Genomic DNA, 24561 nt, shown 5'->3' with positions numbered 1-24561 from the left:
AAAGTAAAAATACATTTTATTTACGGTATATATTGTGTTCTCTAAAGTCAAAGTTAAACCTGCCAAAAACCTGAATAAAACATTCACTGAGTAGCAATGACATTTCCTAGATTGCATATAGCTGTATACATAGGTTACATACATGGATTGTACCAAGAGGCGATCCATGTAATGCGATATGTTTGGAAATGCAAGTATGTCGTTAGGCTGGGAGAAAATAGAAATACTAGAGTGGATGGTTCCTGGAAACATTACATGGCCAGGAGAACTCATCTGATAATTTAGACTTTGCATTCACAGTAGCTTATATACAGTGTGCATGTACTTCTGCTACTGACACTTTCAACTATTTAAATCCCCATTTGAGGAATATTTGGGGAATCACAAACTACCTGGGAAAACCTACAAAATGTCCCAGAAGCCAGTAAAAAAACTTGAAGGTTGGTAGGTACTGACATTAATCTGTATCTATGCCCAGTACACTCGTCAGTTATCGTTACCACTGAATACATTAGAAAAATTATTGTTACGCATCAGGTGCCATAGGCCACAGATAGCGCTCAGCATTTCATAGACATGTACAGTTGCCCCCTTTTTCTGGTCCTGGACAACCCCTACAAACTCTGAGGCTACGTTCCCACGATCCGGAATGAGCAGTGCTTTGGACGTAGCGTATTTTCGCTGCGCCCTAATGCTGCCTTCTATTGAACACATATACCTGCGTGTGTTCAGTGAACCATGCGGACTGACCGTGTTCATAACATTTCTATTGATTACATTTCTGTTGCAGAGACTACAGTTTCCACAAGAGAAGTGGACATGCTGGGTCCTGGAAGACACACCGCATGTCAGTTTCCGCAGGTGTCCCGCAGGTGCAAAGTCGTATAGGGGATTTCTTGAAATCACATCCACTTTGCTGTAAAATACGCAGCGTCAGAACTGCAGCAGTTCCTGAAGGTGGAAGCGTACCCTTAGCGACCCATGACATGCATTTTCATCAGGACCAGCTTCATACCAGGCAGATGGCGGCTGTGTTACATAGTTAGCATCTGCCTGTAACTGCAGCGACCAGAGCGCACTCTGATTACTGCAGTTTAACCATTTAAATGTCATTGTCACTCTCCCGCAGGACCAGCTCTCATAAGCCCCCTGCGACATGATAACTGGAGGTTTGCAGAAGGCCCCTGGTAGCTGACTTTTTGGTGCTCATCTGAAGCTCAGCCACGTAGTAAGCTCCAGAAAAGAACAGCAATATTACAATAATATAGTATACAGTACAAGTTATAGAACGATAACAGAACTAAAAAATGAAGTTTTAAAATATAAAACTGATTTTTGCCAAATTTTAAAAAATACTTTGCTGTTGGTGTCCAGAAAAAATATGGAAAAAAATCAAAATAAATAAAATAAAATCAAAATAAATTACAACAAAATATAAAATTATTGAATGTGCCAGAGTTGTCACTTTTTAGTCGCTGTACTTCCAACCCCCTTCCACCCTAAAAAAAAACTTCAAGGAAAAGTAAAAGAAAAAAAAGAAAAAAAAAATCATGTTGGTCTGGAAAAAAAAAAGCAAGCCCTCATCCTCCATAGATGGATAAATAAAAACATTAGGGGTGTCAAAAAATGGAGTCAAATTATTATTTTTTTTCACAAATTTCCATTTTTTTTCCACTAAAATAAAAAAAAACCGGATAACTCCTTCATATTGCTGTAATCAAACTAATTTGGAGAATCATAATGAAAGCTGTAAAAAATGCATTCTGTGCTAAAATTAATAATGTCATGTTATGACTCTTGGAAGAAGGAAAAAAAAATGAAAAGGAAAAATAAAAAAATCATGGTGGTTAAAGGGAACCCGTCACCCTCAAAATGGAAGGTGAGCTAAGCCCACCGGCATCAGGGGTTTATCTACAGCATTCAGTCTAGAAACAGTCTTGTCTGGCAACAATCCTATATCTAAGATCTATCCCCATGATCTTTTCTCTACAAATGTTCAGTGGTCTAAAGGTACCGTCACATTTTGCGACGCTGCAGCGATATAGACAACGATGCCGATCACTGCAGCGTCGCTGTTTAGGTCGTTGTGTGGTCGCTGGAGAGCTGTCACACAGACAGCTCTCCAGCGACCAACGATGCCGAAGTCCCCGGGTAACCAGGGTAAACATCGGGTTACTAAGCGCAGGGCCGCGCTTAGTAACCGGATGTTTACCCCGGTTACCATTGTAAAAGTTAAAAAAAAAAACAAACAGTACATACTTACATTCCGGTGTCTGTCACGTCCCCCCGGCGTCAGCTTCCCTGCACTGTGTCAGCGCCGGCCGTAAAGCAGAGCACAGCGGTGACGTCACCGCTGTGCTCTGCTTTACGGCCGGCGCTGAGTCAGTGCGGGAAGCTGACGCCGGGGGGACGTGACAGACACCGGAATGTAAGTATGTACTGTTTGTTTTTTTTTTAACTTTTACAATGGTAACCAGGGTAAACATCGGGTTACTAAGCGCGACCCGGCGCTTAGTAACCAGATATTTACCCTGGTTACCAGTGAACACATCGCTGGATCGGCGTCACAAACGCCGATCCAGCGATGACAGCGGGTGATCAGCGACCAAAAAAAAGGTCCTGATCATTCCCAGCGACCAACGATCTCCCAGCAGGGGCCTGATCGTTGGTCGCTGTCACGCATAACGATTTTGTTAATGATATCGTCACAAAAAGCAACAATATCGTTAACGAAATCGTTATGTGTGAAGGTACCTTAAGATGTAATAAGATAGAGAATTCGCTGTAGATAAAACTGGTTGTGGCGTCAGATAAAACAAAATCATTGTAGTAGTCAGATTTCTAGGTTAGATAGGAAAATGGCTGATTGGTCATGAATGGGAAAAATTAATATACCTCCACCTAAGTCAAACAGTCCATATATATCCCTCCACAATCACATTTAGGAATTGCTAAATACACCGACTGTAAAAATGCACAACACACTCAAGCACCATACTATTCATCTACGGGGAATGGGGGGCAATTGTTGGTAGTGGCCAATCATCTGTCAACAATCCTCAGATCATTCTGGTCTATGGGGAAGAGGCGCAAAATACCACCTGAAAACCAAGAGATGAGATACCAGTTGCTAATTAAGACCCCTGATTTGTATGGCAAGTGTCCAATACCTCCTGTTCCCATGACAACACAGTCTAGAAGTGCAAGCAGTCAAGATGGTTTAACCTCTTCACTACTATGCATGTGTGGATATCAGCTATACAAGCATAAAGGACATACACAAGACATGTTTCATGCTAGATGGCATACATGTTCACACATTTCTTTTTCAGTTTTATTTTTTTAAAGCCACAATTATAAATATCATTTTGTGGAAACATGAAGCACTAGATAGTGTTCATCACAGCATTTGTAGAACCGATTTTCTTTATGTTGTTGTCAACAGTCGTCCTCTGTAAGGCCGGGCGCCCACGATCCAGAACTAGCAGCGCTTTGGATGCCGTGTATGTCCGCTGTATCCTAAGCCCTGCCTTCTATTGAACGCAGGTGAATTGGCATGTGTACACTGAACCGTGTGGATTCACCACGTCCAATACACTCTATGGATGTAATTTCTCTTTCTGGGACTAGGGTCTCAAGATAAACAGACATGCTGCACCCTGGAAAGACGCACCGCAAGTCAGTCTCCGCGGGGGTCTATGGACGCATAGTGGATGTGGGACTTCCTGAAATCCCATCCATTATGCTGTAACATCCGGACACTGCGTAAGTACGCAGCAGGTCCTGATGGTGGGCACATACCCTAAGGGAGGCGGCATAGCGGGACTTGCCATCATTAGGTGGTTAGTTCTTTCAGTAGGTGTGGTTCTGGAATGGGTCCTGCCTGCTGCCATAATGGGAGTCCGAGTTGCGAATTGTCAGTAAATTTAGACACGGCAGAATATTTCAGCCTTCAGATTTGTATTGCTGCAGCGCCTACATGTAACACATGAGGATTTGGCTGCGGATTAAGTGCAAGTTTCATCCCGACAAAGGTTGACATCTACAGGAAAAAGACGAAAACCCGTCCCATTTCCAGATTTGATCGTTTACAGCATGCTCCAGTTGTCACCAGGAAATTTAACACATTACGTGGATATTAACCCCATCACTTATACTGTAATTTGCTGTGGACTTTAGAACACGAACGTTTTTCCACACAGACCGGCAGCAGGTGCTGTGTAATAACCAACTTATGTGTAAAACTGGATGTCCAGATGAAAATCAATGTTTCACACAGTTGTGGGACATTAGCCTTAGTAGACACAGCACAACAGGAAGAGTGGTGTAGCCCAACCATTCAGATTTAGCCATTCTACAAATTAACATTATTGGCTTTTATTACAAGTTTTGCTTTGTGACCAATAATGTAAGGAACATGGCCATAAACTACTTTGGCTATTAGAAGCACACAGGGTAATATTTAACTGCTGAAGGGGCCATTATCTCCTGGGTATATGAGCAATGTCCTTTCTTAAGCAGAGCAAGGTTTGGCACTTGTGAAAACACTAATCTGAGAATCAATAAGGTTCCTGCTGCCGGGATACTGCATCCCTCATCATTCTCCTATTGACTAATTCTTAGAGACAAGGAGGGAGAGGGGCTGAGGCTTTCTTCAATGAGGCAGACTGTAGCGTTCTGGAAGATCTAAGCAATGGAGAAGAGAGCAACATCCAAAACCAGAGCCCAAAGAGAAGGGACTTCCTATACAATGCATGCACACATTGTTACTATTCTAACAGTAAGTGGAAGATTATTAGGAGCGAATACAGATTGCCACGCTCATGTGCAGTTAGCGCCAATTTGTGGTGTTTACTTCTATCGCTCCTTACAGCATCTGTGAAGCTTGGTAAATGGTTTGGAAACACTCGGGTGTCATTTTCCAAGTCCTGACGAGCTTTGCTTTTTTATGCCATTGTACACAAGACAGACAGCAGGAACAGAGTCGTCTCAGACCCAGGAAGGTAGGGGCACACATCTTGTCTGGAAACTACCACCACAGGGTTATCATACAGTATTTACACGTTGGATTATTAGGAGCTTCTAAAAGATGACCTGATTGTTCCTAAAGAGATTTCATCTTCTAGCTTGATTACAAACACCACATATTACATGTGTTATCAGAAATTCATCACAATGTAAAAGCCAGAGCAGCGTTTCCCAAATTCCAGTCCTCCAAACCCCCAGAGACCATGTGTTTCAGGTTTCCTTAGTATTACACAGGTCATTTCTGATGCCTTGATAATAATTCAATCAGCTGTCAATAATAAGGAAATATGGGGAAAACATGATCTATTGGAGGTTGGGAAGACTGGAGTTTGGGAAACACTGATGAAAGGCAAAAAAAGAAATCCATGCAGACAAGTGATATACTTATGGGCGCATCCTTTATTTGGATGACCTGATGTGCGACTGCACTACCAAAAGATGGTGCATCTGCTCCCCCCCATAGGCCCTGCAAGGTGTTCCCTGTTTGAAGTCAATACACAGAACTGTCAGACCCCAAGATCAATGCCTGATCTGGTAAGGGAACATAAACATACTAATCCCTCCTGCAAAATGGGGGGGGGCTGGCGACATTCAAGGAAACTTTGGTGCATTGAGCAAATGGACAGTTATTTTGCAGCTTTCAAATTCTCTACGTTATTCTAAAATTATCTGTATCTTCTGTATTTAGATTGTTTTTGCATCTAATTCAACTCCATCTCCAATGAGCAACTTGATCTATAACATTGGCCAATGTGCATATTAATAAGAAAAAAATGACAAGTGATTCATAATTCACAAAATATATAAAAAAAAACAACCAACAAATTTAGCATAAAAGAGTAATTAAAAGTGAACTGCATTGAGACATTCTTACCTGTGGATGCAGCAGGGGAGAAGAGGATCTCTGAGCCAACATTGGAGCACTAAAAAAAAAAAAAGGAACAAAATGTTACACTCAAGATCACAAACAGCCATTTAATTCAATTAATTAACTTACATGTTTCACGTGGTTAAATGTAAGATAAGGACAAAATCTGTGCTTCAAACCTCATGAAAAAACCAAACAAAAAACAGCCAGCCTGTTCTGCGGCTGTTTTATTGTTGGCCTCAAGGGTGCAACATTGAGCTATCAAACAGAAGACAATTAGCAACAGTGAAATATTAAACTGATGGGAGTTGTTTTACAACATTGTATACACTGTGCTACAGCTCCCCAACCACAACACACGTAAACCGATCCAGATGAATTATTGTATTCGTCAGATAGCCCATGACAGCTGAGCGTTTGCATCACCATCATACGACCAGTTAATGGGTACAAATAGCACTTGTACTGCAATGGTTACATGGCTGACCAATGGCTACAAGATGACAAGGTTAACCCCTTTACCCCCAAGGGTGGTTTGCACGTTAATGACCGGGCCAATTTTTACAATTCTGACCACTGTCCCTTTATGAGGTTATAACTCTGGAACGCTTCAATGGATCCTGGTGATTCTGACATTGTTTTCTCGTGACATATTGTACTTCATGACAATGGTAAAAATTATTTGATAGTACCTGCGTTTATTTGTGAAAAAAACGGAAATTTGGCGAAAATTATGAAAATTTCGCAATTTTCCAACTTTGAATTTTTATGCAATTAAATCACAGAGATATGTCACACAAAATACTTAATAAGTAACATTTCCCACATGTCTACTTTACATCAGCACAATTTTGGAACCAAAATTTTTTTTTGTTAGGGAGTTATAAGGGTTAAAAGTTGACCAGCAATTTCTCATTTCTACAACACCATTTTATTTTAGGGACCACATCTCATTTGAAGTCATTTTGAGGGGTCTATATGATAGAAAATACCCAAGTGTGACACCATTCTAAAAACTACACCCCTCAAGGTGCTCAAAACCATATTCAAGAAGTTTATTAACCCTTCTGGTGCTTCACAGGAATTTTTTGAATGTTTAAATAAAAATGAACATTTAACTTTTTTTCACAAAAAATGTAATTCAGCTCCAATTTGTTTTATTTTACCAAGGGTAACAGGAGAAAATGGACCCCAAACATTGTTGTACAATTTGTCCTGAGTATGCCAATACCCCACATGTGGGGGTAAACCACTGTTTGGGCGCATGGCAGAGCTCGGAAGCGAAGGAGCGCCATTTGACTTTTCAATGCAAAATTGACTGGAATTGAGATGGGACGCCATGTTTCGTTTGGAGAGCCCCTGATGTGGCTAAACATTGAAACCCCCCACAAGTGACACCATTTTGGAAAGTAGACCCCCTAAGGAACTTATCTAGAGGTGTGGTGAGCACTTTGACCCAACAAGTGCTTCACAGAAGTTTATAATGTAGAACCGTAAAAATAAAAAATCATATTTTTTCACAAAAATTATCTTTTCGCCCCCAATTTTTTATTTTCCCAAGGGTAAGAGAAGAAATTGGACCCCAAAAGTTGTTGTACAATTTGTCCTGAGTACGCTGATAGCCCATATGTGGGGGTAAACCACTGTTTGGGCGGATGGGAGAGCTCGGAAGGGAAGGAGCGCCGTTTGACTTTTCAATGCAAAATTGACAGGAATTGAGATGGGACGTCATGTTGCGTTTGAAGAGCCACTGATGTGCCTAAACATTGAAACCCCCCACAAGTGACACCATTTTGGAAAGTAGACCCCCTAAGGAACTTATCTAGAGGTGTGGTGAGCACTTTGACCCACCAAGTGCTTCACAGAAGTTTATAATGTAGAACCGTAAAAATAAAAAATCATATTTTTTCACAAAAATTATCTTTTTGCCCCCAATTTTTTATTTTCCCAAGGGTAAGAGAAGAAATTGGACCCCAAAAGTTGTTGTACAATTTGTCCTGAGTACGCGGATACCCCATATGTGGGGGTAAACCACTGTTTGGGTGGATGGGAGAGCTCGGAAGGGAAGGAGCGCCGTTTGACTTTTCAAAGCTAAATTGACAGGAATTGAGATGGGACGCCATGTTGCGTTTGAAGAGCCACTGATGTGCCTAAACATTGAAACCCCCCACAAATGACACCATTTTGGAAAGTAGACCCCCTAAGGAACTTATCTAGAGGTGTGGTGAGCACTTTGACCCACCAAGTGCTTCACAGAAGTTTATAATGCAGAGCCGTAAAAATAAAACAAAATTTTTTTCCCACAAAAATTATTTTTTTAGCCCCCAGTTTTGTATTTTCCTGAGGGTAAGAGGAGAAATTCGACCCCAAAAGTTGTTGTCCAATTTGTCCTGAGTACGCTGATACCCCGTATGTTGGGGGAAACCAACGTTTGAGCGCATGGCAGAGCTCGGAAGGGAAGGAGCGCCATTTGGAATGCAGACTTAGATGGAATGGTCTGCAGACGTCACATTGCGTTTGCAGAACCCCTAATGTACCTAAACAGTAGAAACCCCCCACAAGTGACCCCATATTGGAAACTAGACCCCCCAGGGAACTAATCTAGATGTGTTGTGAGAACTTTGAACCCCCAAGTGTTTCACTACAGTTTATAACGCAGAGCCGTGAAAATAAAAAATCTTTTTTTTCCCCACAAAAAATATGTTTTAGCCCCGAGTTTTGTATTTTCCCAAGGGTAGCAGGAGAAATTGGACCCCAAAAGTTGTTGTCCTATTTGTCCTGAGTACGCTGATACCCCATATGTTGGGGTAAACCCCTGTTTGGGCACACGGGAGAGCTCGGAAGGGAAGAAGCACTGTTTTACTTTTTCAACGCAGAATTGGCTGGAATTGAGATCGGACGCCATGTCGCGTTTGGAGAGCCCCTGATGTGCCTAAACAGTGGAAACCCCCCAATTATAACTGAAACCCTAATCCAAACACATCCCTAACCCTAATCCCAACAGTAACCCTAACAACACCTCTAACCCTGACACACCCCTAACCCTAATCCCAACCCTATTCCCAACCGTAAATGTAATCTAAACCCTAACTGTAACTTTAGCCCCAACCCAAACTGTAGCCCTAGCCCTAACCCTAGCCCTAACCCTAATCCTAACCCTAGCCCTAACCCTAGCCCTAACCCTAGCCCTAACCCTAGCCCTAACCCTAGCCCTAACCCTAACCCTAGCCCTAGCCCTAACCCTAACCCTAGCCCTAACCCTAGCCCTAACCCTAGCCCTAGCCCTAACCCTAGCCCTAACTCTAACCCTAGCCCTAATGGGAAAATGGAAATAAATACATTTTTTTAATTTTTCCCTAACTAAGGGGGTGATGAAGGGGGGTTTGATTTACTTTTATAGCGGGTTTTTTAGCGGATTTTTATGATTGGCAGCCGTCACACACTGAAAGACGCTTTTTATTGCAAAAAATATTTTTTGCGTTACCACATTTTGAGAGCTATAATTTTTCTATATTTTGGTCCACAGAGTCATGTGAGGTCTTGGTTTTTGCGGGACGAGTTGATGTTTTTATTGGTAACATTTTCGGGCACGTGACATTTTTTGATCGCTTTTTATTCCGATTTTTGTGAGGCAGAATGACCAAAAACCAGCTATTCATGAATTTCTTTTGGGGGAGGCGTTTATACCGTTCCGCGTTTGGTAAAATTGATGAAGCAGTTTTATTCTTCGGGTCAGTACGATTACAGCGACACCTCATTTATATCATTTTTTTATGTTTTGGCGCTTTTATACGATAAAAACTATTTTATAGAAAAAATAATTATTTTTGCATCGCTTTATTCTCAGGGCTATAACTTTTTTATTTTTTTGCTGATGATGCTGTATGGCGGCTCGTTTTTTGCGGGACAAGATGACGTTTTCAGCGGTACCATGGTTAGTTATATCTGTCTTTTTGATCGCGTGTTATTCCACTTTTTGTTCGGCGGTATGATAATAAAGCGTTGTTTTTTGCCTCGTTTTTTTTTTTTTTTTCTTACGGTGTTTACTGAAGGGGTTAACTAGTGGGCCAGTTTTATAGGTCGGGCCGTTACGGACGCGGCGATACTAAATATGTGTACTTTTATTGTTTTTTTTTTTTTATTTAGATAAAGAAATGTATTTATGGGAATAATATTTTTATTTTTTTTTCATTATTTTGGAATATTTTTTTTAATTTTTTTTTACACATTTGAAATTTTTTTTTTTTACTTTTTTACTTTGTCCCAGGGGGGGACATCACAGATCAGTGATCTGACAGTTTGCACAGCACTCTGTCAGATCACTGATCTGATAGCAGTGCAGGCTGCTTCACAGTGCCTGCTCTAAGCAGGCTCTGTGAAGCCACCTCCCTCCCTGCAGGACCCGGATCCGCGGCCATCTTGGATCCGGGGCTGGAGGGAGCAGGGAGGGAGGTGAGACCCTCGCAGCAACGCGATCACATCGCGTTGCTGCGGGGGGCTCAGGGAAGCCCGCAGGGAGCCCCCTCCCTGCGCGGTGCTTCCCTGTACCGCCGGCACATCGCGATCATCTTTGATCGCGGTGTGCCGGGGGTTAATGTGCCGGGGGCGGTCCGTGACCGCTCCTGGCACATAGTGCCGGATGTCAGCTGCGATAAACAGCTGACACCCGGCCGCGATCGGCGGCGCTCCCCCCGTGAGCGCTGCCGATCGCATATGACGTACTATTGCGTCCTTGGGAAGAAAAGCCCACCCCACATGGACGCAATAGTACGTCTAATGGCAGAAAGGGGTTAAAGGCCCCTTCACATTAAGCGACGCTGCAGAGATACCGACAACGATCCGGATCGTTGCAGCGTCGCTGTTTGGTCGCTGGAGAGCTGTCACACAGACCGCTCTCCAGCGACCAACGATGCACGTAACCAGGGTAAACATCGGGTAACTAAGCGCAGGGCCGCGCTTAGTAACCCGATGTTTACCCTGGTTACCATCCTAAAAGTAAAAAAAACGAACACTACATACTTACCTAACGCTGTCTGTCCCCGGCGCTCTGCTTCTCTGCACTCCTCTTGTACTGTCTGTGTGAGCACAGCGGCCGGAAAGCAGAGCGGTGACGTCACCGCTCTGCTTTCTGGCTGACCGACGCTCACAGCCAGTACAGGAGGAGTGCAGAGCACAGCGCTGGAGGACAGACAGCGTTAGGTAAGTATGTAGTGTTTTTTTTTTTTACTTTTAGGATGGTAACCAGGGTAAACATCGGGTTACTAAGCGCGGCCCTGCGCTTAGTTACCCGATGTTTACCCTGGTTACCAGCTTAGACATCGCTGAATCGGTGTCACACACGCCGATTCAGCGATGTCAACGGGAGAGACATCCCCGCAGACATCGCTGAATCGGCGTGTGTGACACCGACTCAGCGATGTCTTCACTGGTAACCAGGGTAAACATCGGGTACCTACCGCTATCTGTCCTCCAGCGCTGTGCTCTGCACTCCTCCTGTACTGGCTGTGAGCGTCGGTCAGCCGGAAAGCAGAGCGGTGACGTCACCGCTCTGCTTTCCGGCCGCTGTGCTCACACAGACAGTACAGGAGGAGTGCAGAGCACAGCGCTGGAGGACAGACAGCGTTAGGTAAGTATGTAGTGTTTGTTTTTTTTACTTTTAGGATGGTAACCAGGGTAAACATCGGGTTACTAAGCGCGGCCCTGCGCTTAGTTACCCGATGTTTACCCTGGTTACCGGCATCGTTGGTCGCTGGAGAGCGGTCTGTGTGACAGCTCTCCAGCGACCAAACAGCGACGCTGCAGCGATCCGGATCCTTGTCGGTATCGCTGCAGCGTCGCTTAGGCTACGTTCACATTAGCGTTACGCTAATGTGCGTCGCTATTGCGTCGGCGACGCAGCGGCGACGCGCCCCTATGTTTAACATAGGGGACGCGTGCGTTTTTTTGGTCGTGTTTTTCGACACGTGCGTCGTTTCCGGCGCTAGCGTCGGACGCAAGAAAATGCAACAAGTTGCATTTTTTGTGCGTCCGATTTTCGTCAAAAAACGACGCACGCGTCGCAAAACGCAGCGTTTTTGCGCGCGTTTTGCGCGCGTTTTTTTGCGTCGTGCGTTGCGTCGCCGACGCACCGGCGCGCAACGCAAATGTGAACGTAGCCTAAGTGTGACGGTACCTTTAGACTCCTCAAGGACAGAACTACAGTGTGTAGGACTACTAAAAATTGGAGTCTGCATATCCGCTGTCTTTCCTACACTCCCTATTTATTTATCCCTATATATCACTTGAACACTCAAGACTTTCTTTTCTTAAATGCATGTATCTGGGTCAAAAACATCAAAGCAACAGTTTCATTACAAATTTTGCAGTTTTGTTTTATAGGCTCTTTGTTTCCCTGCAAATTTAATATAGGCTGATCATAAATTAACTGAGAGGAGGTCAGAAATAAACCAATTAAACAAAATTACAAATGTTTCTGTAAAGGTACCGTCACACTCAGCGACAGACGAGCCGACCTAAACTAGATCGCTGGAGAGCCGCTGTAGAGACGTCAAACACAGCAACTCCAGAACGATGCAGGAGCGATCCAGTGACGTAACGGCGACTCACTTCTCGTTCTCGCTGATTGTTAGCTCCATGTAAAACGTTGCTGGCGTCGTCGCTTTTGATGTCAAACATGACGATACACGCCGACCTGGCGACGAAATAAAGTTCTGGGCTTCTAGCTCTGACCAGCGATGGCACAGCGGGATCCAGATCGCTGCTGCGTGTCAAACACAACGAGATCGCTATCCAGGACGCTGCAACATCACGGATTGTTGTCGTTCTCTTTGCAAAGTTGCTGAGTGTGACGGTACCTTTAGTGTAATGATGGTGGAGAAACGAGAGACCAGCCCGGAACCATCAGCCTCCTCCAATTGGAAAACATCTCTCATGGGATAGCGGCTTCTCTATTGGCGGAGGCTGATGGACTGGTCACATGGTCCTCCACCAGCAGCCATTAGATGGACAGCAGTGTTGGTCAGGACAGGAAAAAGTAGCCGACCTCTTTACTTTTCCTTCTTGCTATGGAAACATTTCGGGTATGCGCACAGAGCTTTTCACTTGGATCTCGAAGCGAATATTAATCCAAAATTCACAAACCAGTCTTCCCCTTACTAAACCCCACTCCCTCCAATCTAACTTGGATGCCAAACAATGCTTAAAGGGATTCTAGCACGCCGATCTAAGCTTGCAAACCCGCAAGCAGAATGAATCAGAGCTTAGACTGGCTTCACACTAGCATTCGGCAGGGCTGCGGATGAAATCCTTCCTCCGTTAAGCCCCACCCACTGCCACGCCTCTTCCTTCAGCTCCGCCTACGTCTGCATGTGTGCTGTGTACCCTATCTTTAACATTGGGTACGCAGGCCATGTGGATGTATGCAGATGCCTCCGCATGTGTCCTTTTGACCCTGCGCCGACCGCAACAAAATGCAACATGTTGCGTTCGATGCAGGTCAGCGCAGTGTCAAGACGACACATGCAGAGGCATCTGCATACATCCACATGGCCTGCGTACCCAATGATAGGGTACGCGGGACGCATACGGAGCTGAAGGAAGAGGCGCAGCAGTGGGCGGGGCTTAACAGAGTAACTCTGCAGCCTTGCCGAACGCTAGTGTGAAGCTAGCCTTAGGGTATGTGTCCACGTTCAGGATTGCATCAGGATTTGGTCAGGATTTTATGCAGGTAAAATCCTGACCAAATCTGCACCTGAGGTCACTGGCAGGTCACCTGCGTTGTCCTTGTGTTGTTTCTGCAATGTAAGGACCTGCAGCGTTCTTAAAAGACGCGCCGCATGTGCGTTTTCGCGGGTATGCCGCATGCGTCTTTTAATGCATAGTGGAGATGGGATTTCAGGAAATCCCCTCCACTATGCTGCAACATCTGGACGCTGCGTTTTTGACGCAGTGGCTCAACGTAGTGTCAAAAACGCAGCGTTACCTGAACGTGGAAACATACCCTTAGCTGCACAAGTGCAGCCAGGTATGTTTTTCTCTGACATGCTGGACTATTAAAAAGATCTGCATGCGGAACATAAGAAGACATGAGACTAGTCCAGAGCTGCCCCCCCAAGCAATTCTCCCCACCGCGATGTAGGTGACCATTCGCACTGGTGTTTCAGAGAAAAGCATACCTGGCTGCAATTATGCTGACTGTGGTGAGGGCAGCATGAATTGACTGACATGCTTCCTTTAAGGGTATGTGCACACTGAGTAAAAATTCGGCATCTCTTGGCAGGAAAAACGCAGCTTCAAAAAACACAAATTTTTGATTGGAGTTAAGTCAATAGCGAAAACCGTAGGGCAAAACCGCACAGAGAATTGACAAGCTGCAGATTATTTTCTGCACCAAATATGCAAGTCAAAATACGTAGCTTGTGCATGACACGTCCGGTTTCTCATGCACTTTGCTGGCATCAGTTTTAGTCACAAATCCAAACAGTAAAAACACGACAAAAACACACCAAATCTGCAACGTGTGCACACACAGCCTAAGCATTCTCTAAGCCACTACACTCGTGCCTCTACAATGTGCCAGGCACTGCATTGGTTCTTATTCCATATAAAACGGACCTGGGCAAGCCATGGGGCTGGAAATCAGAGGTCCACGGGGCACACGGTGCCCCGCCCGCTCGCTGTTTCCATCTCTGGCCACTTTCTCCACCAATCAGCGTGTGAAACAGCTGGTGCGATGACGTAATTTCATCACGACGGCTGTGTACTCCGGAGAGTCTGCGCACCAAAGGCAGGGAGTGAAGCAGAGCGCCGGGGAACGGGACCAAGGTGAGTATGTGTTTTTTTTCTCTCTCATGTGCACACGTGGATTTGGTTGCGGATCTGCAGCGGATTGGAGTCAGTTTTTCATGCGTTGTACAGTACCATGCAAACCTATGGAAAACGAAATCTGCAGTGCACATGCTGCGGAAAATACAGCGTGGAAATGCTTCGATTTTCCGCAGCTTGTCAATTTTTTGTGCGGATTCCACAGAGTTTTACTCCTGCTCTTCAATAGGAATCCGCAGGTGGTAAAACGTAGGCGAAATCCGCACACAAAAAACGCAGGAAATCTGCGGGTAATGTTTTTTCAAAAGCGGTGCGGAAAAATCCGCACACGAAGCCGCACATGGGGGCGGCATGCTTCTGCACATCGTGCTGCACATGGGGCATCATGCTTCTGCACATGGTGCTGCACATGGGGACGACATGCTTCTGCACATTGTGTTGCACATGGGGGCGACATGCTTCTGCACATTGTGTTGCACATGGGGGCGACATGCTTCTGCACATCGTGCTGCACATGGGGACGACATGCTGCACATGGGGGTGACGCGCTGCATATGGGGCTGCACATGGGGGCGGCTGTATGGTGCTCATGACACATATAAAGGGCTATTGGGGTGCTCATACGACATACAGAAGGGGCTGTACTCAGGTTCAAACGATATATGGGGGATGTCAGCATATTTAATTCTGCTCAATATTAAGTGATACAATATTAATAAAATTATCAATAATGTGATTATAATATATTGATAATATTGAGCAGAATTCATTTCGGCCTCTTGGTTCGGCCCTCCAGAACAGTTATGGTCTAATGTATCCCCCTTGGGAAAATTAATTGCCCACCCCTGAAATAAAATAACGTTATCACCCTCCCCCACAAAGCTCTCCACGATGCTGTACCATGTATAGATCTTCCTCCCTACATGTGTTCTCACTCTTGCCAATGAGCGAACACCAATATCGCCTATAATCTGAAGCCCCTGCTCCCAATGCTTTTCTTGTACGACAAGTTAAAATAGAACATTTTTAAGTGTATCTAAAAAATCTCACATCTTTTTCATCAAGTATACATTCCCTAATCTAATTCCTTGCCCATATTTACATTATCCCTCAGAACCAGTTCCTTCATCCAACAGTCAACGCTGCATTCTACGCACTTAACATTAGGATATGTGCACACGTTCAGGTTTTTTCGTGGTAAAAACGTTATAAAAACTAATTAAAAACGCATACATTATGCATCCTATCATTTAGAATGCATTCTGCATGTTTTGTGCACATGATACCTTTTTTTTGTGTGAAAAAAAACGCATTGCGGTAAAAAAAGCAGCATGTTCATTAATTTTACAGATTTTCTGCGTTTTTCCTGCTATTCTATGCATTTGGGAAACAACGCACAAAAAACGCATCAAAAACGCGAAAAAAATGCATGCGGATTTCTGGCAAAAATGTCCGGTTTTTGTCAGGAAAATTTCTGCAAGAAATCCTGACGTGTGCACATACCCTGCATAACACGATATGGCTGGATGAACGGCTTATACAGTAATAATTCTTAGGACTAATGCTGCAAGTATCACCAGTAATCCATGCAGTCCTATAGCTAGTATTACATACTTATTTTGGTGGTCTTGGATTTACCAGTTCAAGGTGAAAATCTGGATCATTAGTCTCTATGATCTTTCTAACTTCTCTTCTACAAGTCTTTCAACCCATCAAAAAAGTGTAATAATGGCAAGCAAAATAACAGAACATGCTGATCATTTTTTTTTCAATATTGTGCCACCATCAGTCATATTTTGGCACTGGAGCTCAGCTGAATTCACTTGGAGAAGGTCAAGCTATAATAATAAATACAAAGACTCCTATACAAAATCTAAAAGTTTATATGCATATTATATGGTCAGGATACCAGACACTCTGCTAATATTTGAAAGTCAAAGTCATCAGTGGTAGTAGGAAGCTCCTAAATATTTTAGGTATGTAAAGAAACGCTAGGAAACACCCACATCAACAGTTGGGCATTCTGCACTGTCGCTCAAATTGCCCTGAAGATTGCAGTCATTAATTTGCTATTCAGGGTTTAGCTTCAATCAGCTGAAGTCAATAAGTAACCACCAGCACAAACCGGGTACCAGACGGGGCTTGGCAAAGGACAGAACCTCCCAGCGCAGTCTTGGCAAAGTCTCTATTTATCAGGACGAACATGGAAGATAGAGTGAAAATCAGGCAGGGAAGTAGAAGATGCTGGTAGAAGATATTGAGCAAAGCATTTAGCTAGCTTGTATTCACTGCTTCGTATATAAAAATGTTTTGTTTTTTTAAAGATTGATAGATTTGATCTTGGGCTATCCAAACTATCAGGTTAAAATGTGGAATCTGTGACTGAAAACAGATATGGATGGCATGATAGAATGATCACTAGCCACTCTGGTCAAGCACAATGTACAGTTTATTTTTCAATTAAGTGATGAATCTACCAGTTTATTCTAGCATGTTGGCTGTGGGAGTGTTCGTATGGTCCCACAGCGGCAACGAGGACAAAAAAATCGTCCGTGTGTAGGCAGCCCACCCAAACATCACAATAAATAGAAAAAAAGCACATGCACAAAATAAAAAATGCACACAGGTACAACAGTCTAGACCAATGTTTTCCCAAACCCCATCCTCACAGTCACCAACACATCTTGTTTTCAGGATTTCTTTAGCATGGCACAGGTGAGAGAACCTGGGCCAGTTTCGGATGCCTTAATAATAATAATAATAATAATAATTCTATCCTGTGTGCAATACTAAGGAGATGCTAAAAATATGATGTGTTGGGGCCGTGAGGACGGGGTTTGGGAAACACTGGCTTAGACATTTCAGAGACTTTCCGTTAGTTCTGAGAGATCCATTATGGCAACACAAACATTTGAACGTGGAGGACTGTGTACAGAAGGCAGCTGTAGGGCCAAAACCGTAAGTTCCCAAATAAATTAGCCAATATCCTGATTAACAAAATGTTAATAGGCAAGAACCATCGCACAGATGGAGAGGTGGAATATGGACAAATGTTGCGGTGTCACTGTGGCTGCGCGGCCAAAGCCAAGTCTACCAGCGATGGGCCAATGATTCAAAATAGGCAAAAAATGGCCACAGCAGGTGGCAGAGTATTGCCCGCATGAGCACAAATCTTATTGCAGAAGTTTCCATAACTGGAAATCTGTTCCATTCATCTAAAAGGGGGTTCGTAACAATGAGTGGCACAGTTGCAGAGCTTTCCATGACGTAGATTTTGCCACAATTGTTCAGAAAAAAAAGCACATCTTCCATGGTGATTCTGTCTGGAGAATTTACCTTAAGTTTCAAGCTATGCATTTAAAAGGGTGAAAGCCAGTGTGAAGGTCTGAAACAGATTTTAAATCCTTAGGGTACCGTCACACAGTGCAATTTTGATCGCTACGACGGCACGATTCGTGACGTTCGAGCGATATAGTTACGATATCGCAGTGTCTGACACGCTCCTGCGATCAGGGACCCCGCTGAGAATCGTACGTCGTAGCAGATCGTTTGAAACTTTCTTTCGTCGTCTAGTGTCCCGCTGTGGCGGCATGATCGCATGGTGTAACATATATCGTATACGATGTGCGCATAGTAACCAACGGCTTCTACATCGCACATACGTCATGAAATTATCGCTCCAGCGTCGTAGATTGCAAAGTGTGACAGCAGTCTACGACGCTGGAGCGATATTGTTACGATGCTGGAGCCTCACGGATCGCACCGTTGTAGCGATGAAAATTGCACTGTGTGACGGTACCCTTAGTTCCTACAATGATATACAATTTTCCGCCAGCACTTTGCTGCTTATCACTGCAGATTTTCTGCCAATAAATCCAGCCAAAAATCTGCAACATATTCGGCCCAGTTTGAACACTCTTTAAAAAAAAAAACAAACAAAACAAAAACCGCACTAGCATGACGCAGTATAATAATTTTTCAGATCATTTGCACCATACAGTGAAGAGGCGAACCCATTAGTTACATGGAGCAATTATTGCTGCTCACACATCTCTAGTGACCTTATGGCATAAAGCAGCTGTCATGTTCCATTCTGGCCATCTGTCCCATTTGTACAAATTAACACTGAGGGAGCCACATGGGAGCTGATTAATCACAGGGGGTAAGACATTACATTCAGCTTGTCCATACAGAACAGTCAAGGAGCAGAGACATAGCCAAATAAAATAGGGTACAGAGAAATGAAATAAGAGTACAGAGGAACAAATAGCTACATGACAAAAAGGACATTAGGTTTAGTAGCCTTACATGAAAAAAAAAGTCTAAATATTAGTCAACTTATTTGGTATAAAATACGCTGACACATTATGCTGTAGTGGTGCTTGAAACTCGGTGAGTCATTAAGAATTTTCCATATTTCTGCATAAATTCTAAAACCACATTAACCTTTCACACCAGTCCTAAAATTAGATAAAGAGAACCAAATAAAAAAGGAGTCACAAATAGTAAGGGTATGTGCACACGATGCAGATTTAGTGCAGAACTGCAGCAGATTTTTCTGCAGCAGAAACGCTGCAGAACTGCACTGTGATCACAGTGCAATGTAAATCAATGTGAAAAAAAAAAAAGCTGTGCACATGGTGCAGAAAAATCTGCGCAGAAACGCTGCAGATTTCAAAGAAGTACATGTCACTTCTTTTGTGCAGTTCTGCAGCGTTTCTGCATCTCTCCATAATAGAAATCTGCAGGTGCGTTTTTGATGCGTTTTTTGTGCAGATTTGTGCTCAAAAAAGCATAAAAAACGCATCAAAACGCATAAAAAACGCACCTGCAGATTCTGCCAGGAGATGCAGATTTAGTGCAGAACTGCAGCAGTTTTTTCTGCACCAAATCTGCATCGTGTGCACACAGCCTAAGGCTATGTGCACACCTTGCGGATTCTCTGCAGATCCGCAGCGTTTTTTGAGGTGCAGAAACGCTGCAGATCCGCAATTGATTTACAGTACAATGTAAATCAATGAGAAAAAAAAATGCTGTGCACACTTTGCGGAAAATCCGCTGTGGAAACGCTGCGGTTTAAAAGAAGTAGCATGTCACTTCTTTTTGGTGAATCTGCAGCGTTTTTGTACCCATTCCATTATAGAAAACCGCAGGGGTAAAAAACGCAGCAAATCCGCAAGAAAACCGCAGCAAAAACGCACAAAAAACGCTGCGGAACCGCACAAAAAACGCGACAAATCCGCAGGTGCGTTTTCTGCCAGGAGAGGCAGAATCCGCATCAGAAATTCTAAGCCTAATCCGCAACGTGTGCACATAGCCTAAAGGTACCTTCACACTCAGCGACGCTGCAGCGATACCGACAACGATGTCGATCGCTGCAGCGTCGCTGTAGAGCTGTCACACAGACAGCTCTCCAGCGACCAACGATCCCGAGGTCCCCGGTAACCAGGGTAAACATCGGGTTACTAAGCGCAGGGCCGCGCTTAGTAACTCGATGTATACCATGGTTACCAGCGTAAACGTTTAAAAAAACAAACACTACATACTTACCTTCAGCTGTCTGTCCTCCGGCGCTCTGCTTTCCTCTGCACGGTCAGCCGGAAAGCAGAGCGGTGACGTCACCGCTCTGCTTTCCGGCTGGCCGGCGCTGACACAGGATGCAGGAGGAGTGCAGAGAAGCACAGCGCCGGGGACAGACACCGGAAGGTAAGTATGTAGTGTTTGTTTTTTTAACGTTTACGCTGGTAACCAGGGTAAACATTGGGTTACTAAGCGCGGCCCTGCGCTTAATAACCCGATGTTTACCCTGGTTACCAGTGAAGACATCGCTGGATCGGCGTCACACACGCCGATCCAGCGATGTCAGCGGGAGATCCAGAGACGAAATAAAGTTCTGGACTTTCCTCAGCGACCAACGATCTCCCAGCAGGGGCCTGATCGTTGGTCGCTGTCACACATAACGATTTCCTTAACGATATCGTTGCTACGTCACAAAAAGCAACGATATCGTTAACGATATCGTTATGTGTGAAGGTACCTTTTTTTTTTTAAATTACAAAAATGATACAATAGGTCTCAATGGCAAGAGTATGAACTTTTAAGATTAGCAGATAATTTGAAGGTGAAATTCTAGTCTAGAGTTTTAACTCAATGGGATGACAATCAGGTGCGAGTGGGTGACCTGTTATATAAAGAATAGGGTCATCAAAAGCTGATCTTCACAACAGGCATTTGTGGAAGTGTACCATGGCACAAATAAAGGAGATTTCTGATGAAGTTGTTGACGCTCATCAGTCTTGAAAAGGTTACAAAAACTCTATAAAGAGTTCGGACTCCACCAAAGCACAGTCAGACAGACGGTGTACAAATGGAGAAAATTCAAGATCATCCTCCTCACCAAGAGTTGTCGACCAACAAAGATCACTGGAAAAAGGCAAAACAGCCCCAGCAAGATCACAAAGCAACCCAAGCTAACCTCTAGCAATAAAAGATCTTTCTCAGATTAGATAGTGTTAATGAGTCCACCATCAGGACTACACTGAACAACAACGGCAAGCATGGCAAAATTGCAAGAAAGCCACTGCTCTCCAAAAAGAACATTCCTGCCCGCCACACTTTGCTAAAAAAAAATCACCTGGACAAGCCAGAAGGATACTGGAGAAAATGAAAAAGTGCCACTGTATATATAAGCAAAGAAATTAACGTGTCACAAAGACAGCTACCCTTTGTCTTTATTGCATCCTTTATTGGGTATATTCAGGGCTGAAGAGTTGATGAGCCAATGTTTACGGTAACTATTTTTCTCACACTCCAACTCAGACTCCTTCATAGAAGGCCAAAAATTAGTAGCAACAAATTTACTGTAGTAAAACTGCATCACCAAGATATACTCTTTTTAATACATAAGAGCCTTAGATTGATAGAATATATTTAATATTCTAAAAAAAAAAAAAAATTCCTATAAAAGCTAATAACTTACTAATTAATAAAAAACAAAAAGTCTGGAGGTGGGAAATTTTTACCAATTTTGACTCTATAGCCTTTAAGATATTACCCTCATCTACTAGATTTGTGTCCCGTGCCATGTCAAAAGCTTTTGCATGGATTTAGCATGGACTTACAGCATAAGATACATAGAGGTGGCACTAAATATTCTTCTTCTTTATGGATCACAGCTACTTTGCATACGTTCTATTCATTAAATATTGCTTGCAAGACTCCCTACACCTACTGGAGCTTTTAAAGGAGAACCAGAAGCTCCAAGCAAGCCTTTACATCCAAGAAAACCTTCTTTCAGACTTTATCAGTGGGAGACAGTAGAGCTCTTTTTTCTGAGGCCATTTAAGCAAAAATATATATATTTTTTTTGGATGGCTCTCCTGACTGGAGCAAACGGCCTCATATAGGTCTATAAAGTAGTTAGTTCGGTCAGGACATGTTAGTCAATCCGGTTCTTGAGATCTGAGCACAGTTTGAGTTTCATGGACGAGGGAAGCTGGCCGTAGTTTTAATTACCGTAAGTACCCAATCGTGGTGAAAGGTTCTCCTTAGAAGAAACACATACACAGTACAATGTCTAACAAAACGGAGGAGAAAAAATAAAAAAATAAATTATATATATACACATACACACACATTATATATATATGAATTTACAGTATTTGTTCTATATCAACTGTTTATAGAACAAATTCTCAAATTAAAACTCTTCTTGGAAATGGAATGCGAGGATATATTTTTTTTCTGACTGCTCAGTCCCTGGATACTCAATAAAAGGCGTTTTTTGGACGTGCAGAAGATCAGAGTTGGAAGGAAATGTGCAGGATCCATTACAGAAGGATCCAAATCCAGCACTGGCTCTTTTCCCACAGCTTATCCTAAGTTCAGTTTAAGCCCTGACATCTTTCCAGCTCTTGCCCTCTGTATTTATATGCATAAGATTATCCCTTTCTTCCTTCTGCAAAATGTCACCAATTTAGTTTAGCCTGGGGGCCTATTGAAAGTTTTACCTCTAATTCGGGGAAAGGCATTTTTCAAGCTGTTACCACTTAACTGTACTGATACAGTCACTCGGGAGACTCAATATTGTTTACACATCCTGCTCAGTGGAATAAAGTAGTGTTGCCAGAACTCTGCCTGAGCTGTGAAGGAGACGTTTGCTCTCTGTTTTATGAGATTTCCTCAATTTGTGGCTGTCTCAACGGTCGTAAAAACAGCTGTAAATCAAAAGAGCTCCACAAAATTGCAATAACAAGCATAGAACTGTGCTGCGTGGAGCATAACTGCAGGCAGCAGGAGGTGGAAGGTACCGGCTGATTTAATACCAGGTGCGAGAAATTGTTGGCAGTGCTGGCCCTCATGCAGTGTTAGTGATGGATGCCCACGGAGGAGTCCTAGCCAGCTAGAAAGGATGGGGCCTTGTCTCCGCATCCAAAACACCATGTCTTTACCCTCCTCCCACCACCCTGTCTCAGTAAGGTCTTGTTTCATCGCCTGTGCAAGACCTAGTCTTAGGGTACCGTCACACAGTGAAATTTTCATCGCTACGACGGTACGATCCGTGACGCTCCAGCGTCGTAACAATATCGCTCCAGCGTCGTAGACTGCTGTCACACTTTGCAATCTACGACGCTGGAGCGATAATTTCATGACGTATGTGCGATGTAGAAGCCGTTGGTTACTATGCGCACATCGTATACGATATATGTTACACCATACAATCATGCCGCCACAGCGGGACACTAGACGACGAAAGAAAGTTTCAAACGATCTGCTACGACGTACGATTCTCAGCGGGGTCCCTGATCGCAGGAGCGTGTCAGACATTGCGATATCGCTCGAACGTCACGGATATATCGCTCGAACGTCACGAATCGTGCCGTCGTAGCGATCAAAATTTCACTGTGTGACGGTACCCTTAGACAAATAACTGGAGAAGTCATAACACTGTTTAAGGCATTAGCAGAATTGTGGACTGTATATCAGGCCATGATTATTGAGCAGCTCTCTTGGCCTCAGATCCAATGGCTTTAGCAGATTTCCCATCCATGTGGCTTTAGGATTCTAGAGGATAAAGAGCCTCATATGCTGAAATGAGATCCAGACAAGTCATCATTTATTATCCAGCAGCTCCTTCTACATATCTATATTATTTCATTAGTCATCCAGGAGACAACACTGGAAAGTGCTCCAAGCCCTCATTCTATCACCGATCCACTGGTGCATGTATCAGCCCGATATGTTTAACCCTGAAATGCTGCAGCGTTCCACTCGGGAGACTAGCCGGCGGTCCCTGGTGGCTTCTCCACACCTGCTCCCCTTGAGTGACAGGTCTCTCCTTTTACACACATGCAGGGAGAAACCTGTCAGTCACCGGCAAAGCGATTGGAGAAGCCATAAGGGACCCGCCTGTCTCACTAGTTTCCCGCCAGCTTTTAAAGTATGTATTTCTCAAACATTTCAGCATTTTCAGCCTGCGGATCTGTCAAGGTTTTACAATGGAGAAAAAGAATTTCAAAGGCCAGATTCACACATCCATTTTTCATGGTCTGAATACAGACCACCATGTCCTGATTGTTGACTTCGGTTCAAAAGACCTGCAGCCAGACTCATATATGGCCCATGAGACTGGTAATTTCGGGTCAGGAGACCCATAGCCGGTCCATGCATCATAGTCTGTACTCGGACTACAGGCTATACGCATGGCCATACAGTCATAGGGTGGAGCAGTTCTCAGAAGTCAGGCTGCCTTGGATTGAAGTGCTACCCATTTTTGGGATATTTGTAAGAAAAATATTATGGCACTAAGTAATTGAGTGTAGGGCTACACCGTACGGCATCTT

General features: G+C 43.8%; 1 protein-coding gene across 17 annotated transcripts in view; it reads right to left on the bottom strand.

The window, feature by feature from the left end:
* Positions 1–24561, bottom strand: part of FBRSL1 (fibrosin like 1) — an 842282-nt gene that overhangs the window by 42416 nt on the left and 775305 nt on the right. For all 17 annotated transcript variants that reach the window (XM_069756082.1, XM_069756090.1, XM_069756083.1 and 14 more), the window contains one exon: positions 5903–5951. In XM_069756082.1, coding sequence (XP_069612183.1) covers positions 5903–5951 — 49 coding nt within the window. The remainder of the gene's footprint in view (positions 1–5902; positions 5952–24561) is intronic.

The sequence above is a fragment of the Ranitomeya imitator genome, chromosome 1 (genome assembly GCF_032444005.1).
Source record: "Ranitomeya imitator isolate aRanImi1 chromosome 1, aRanImi1.pri, whole genome shotgun sequence".
Lineage (NCBI taxonomy): Eukaryota > Metazoa > Chordata > Amphibia > Anura > Dendrobatidae > Ranitomeya > Ranitomeya imitator.
This window is presented reverse-complemented; position numbering and strand designations above follow the sequence as displayed.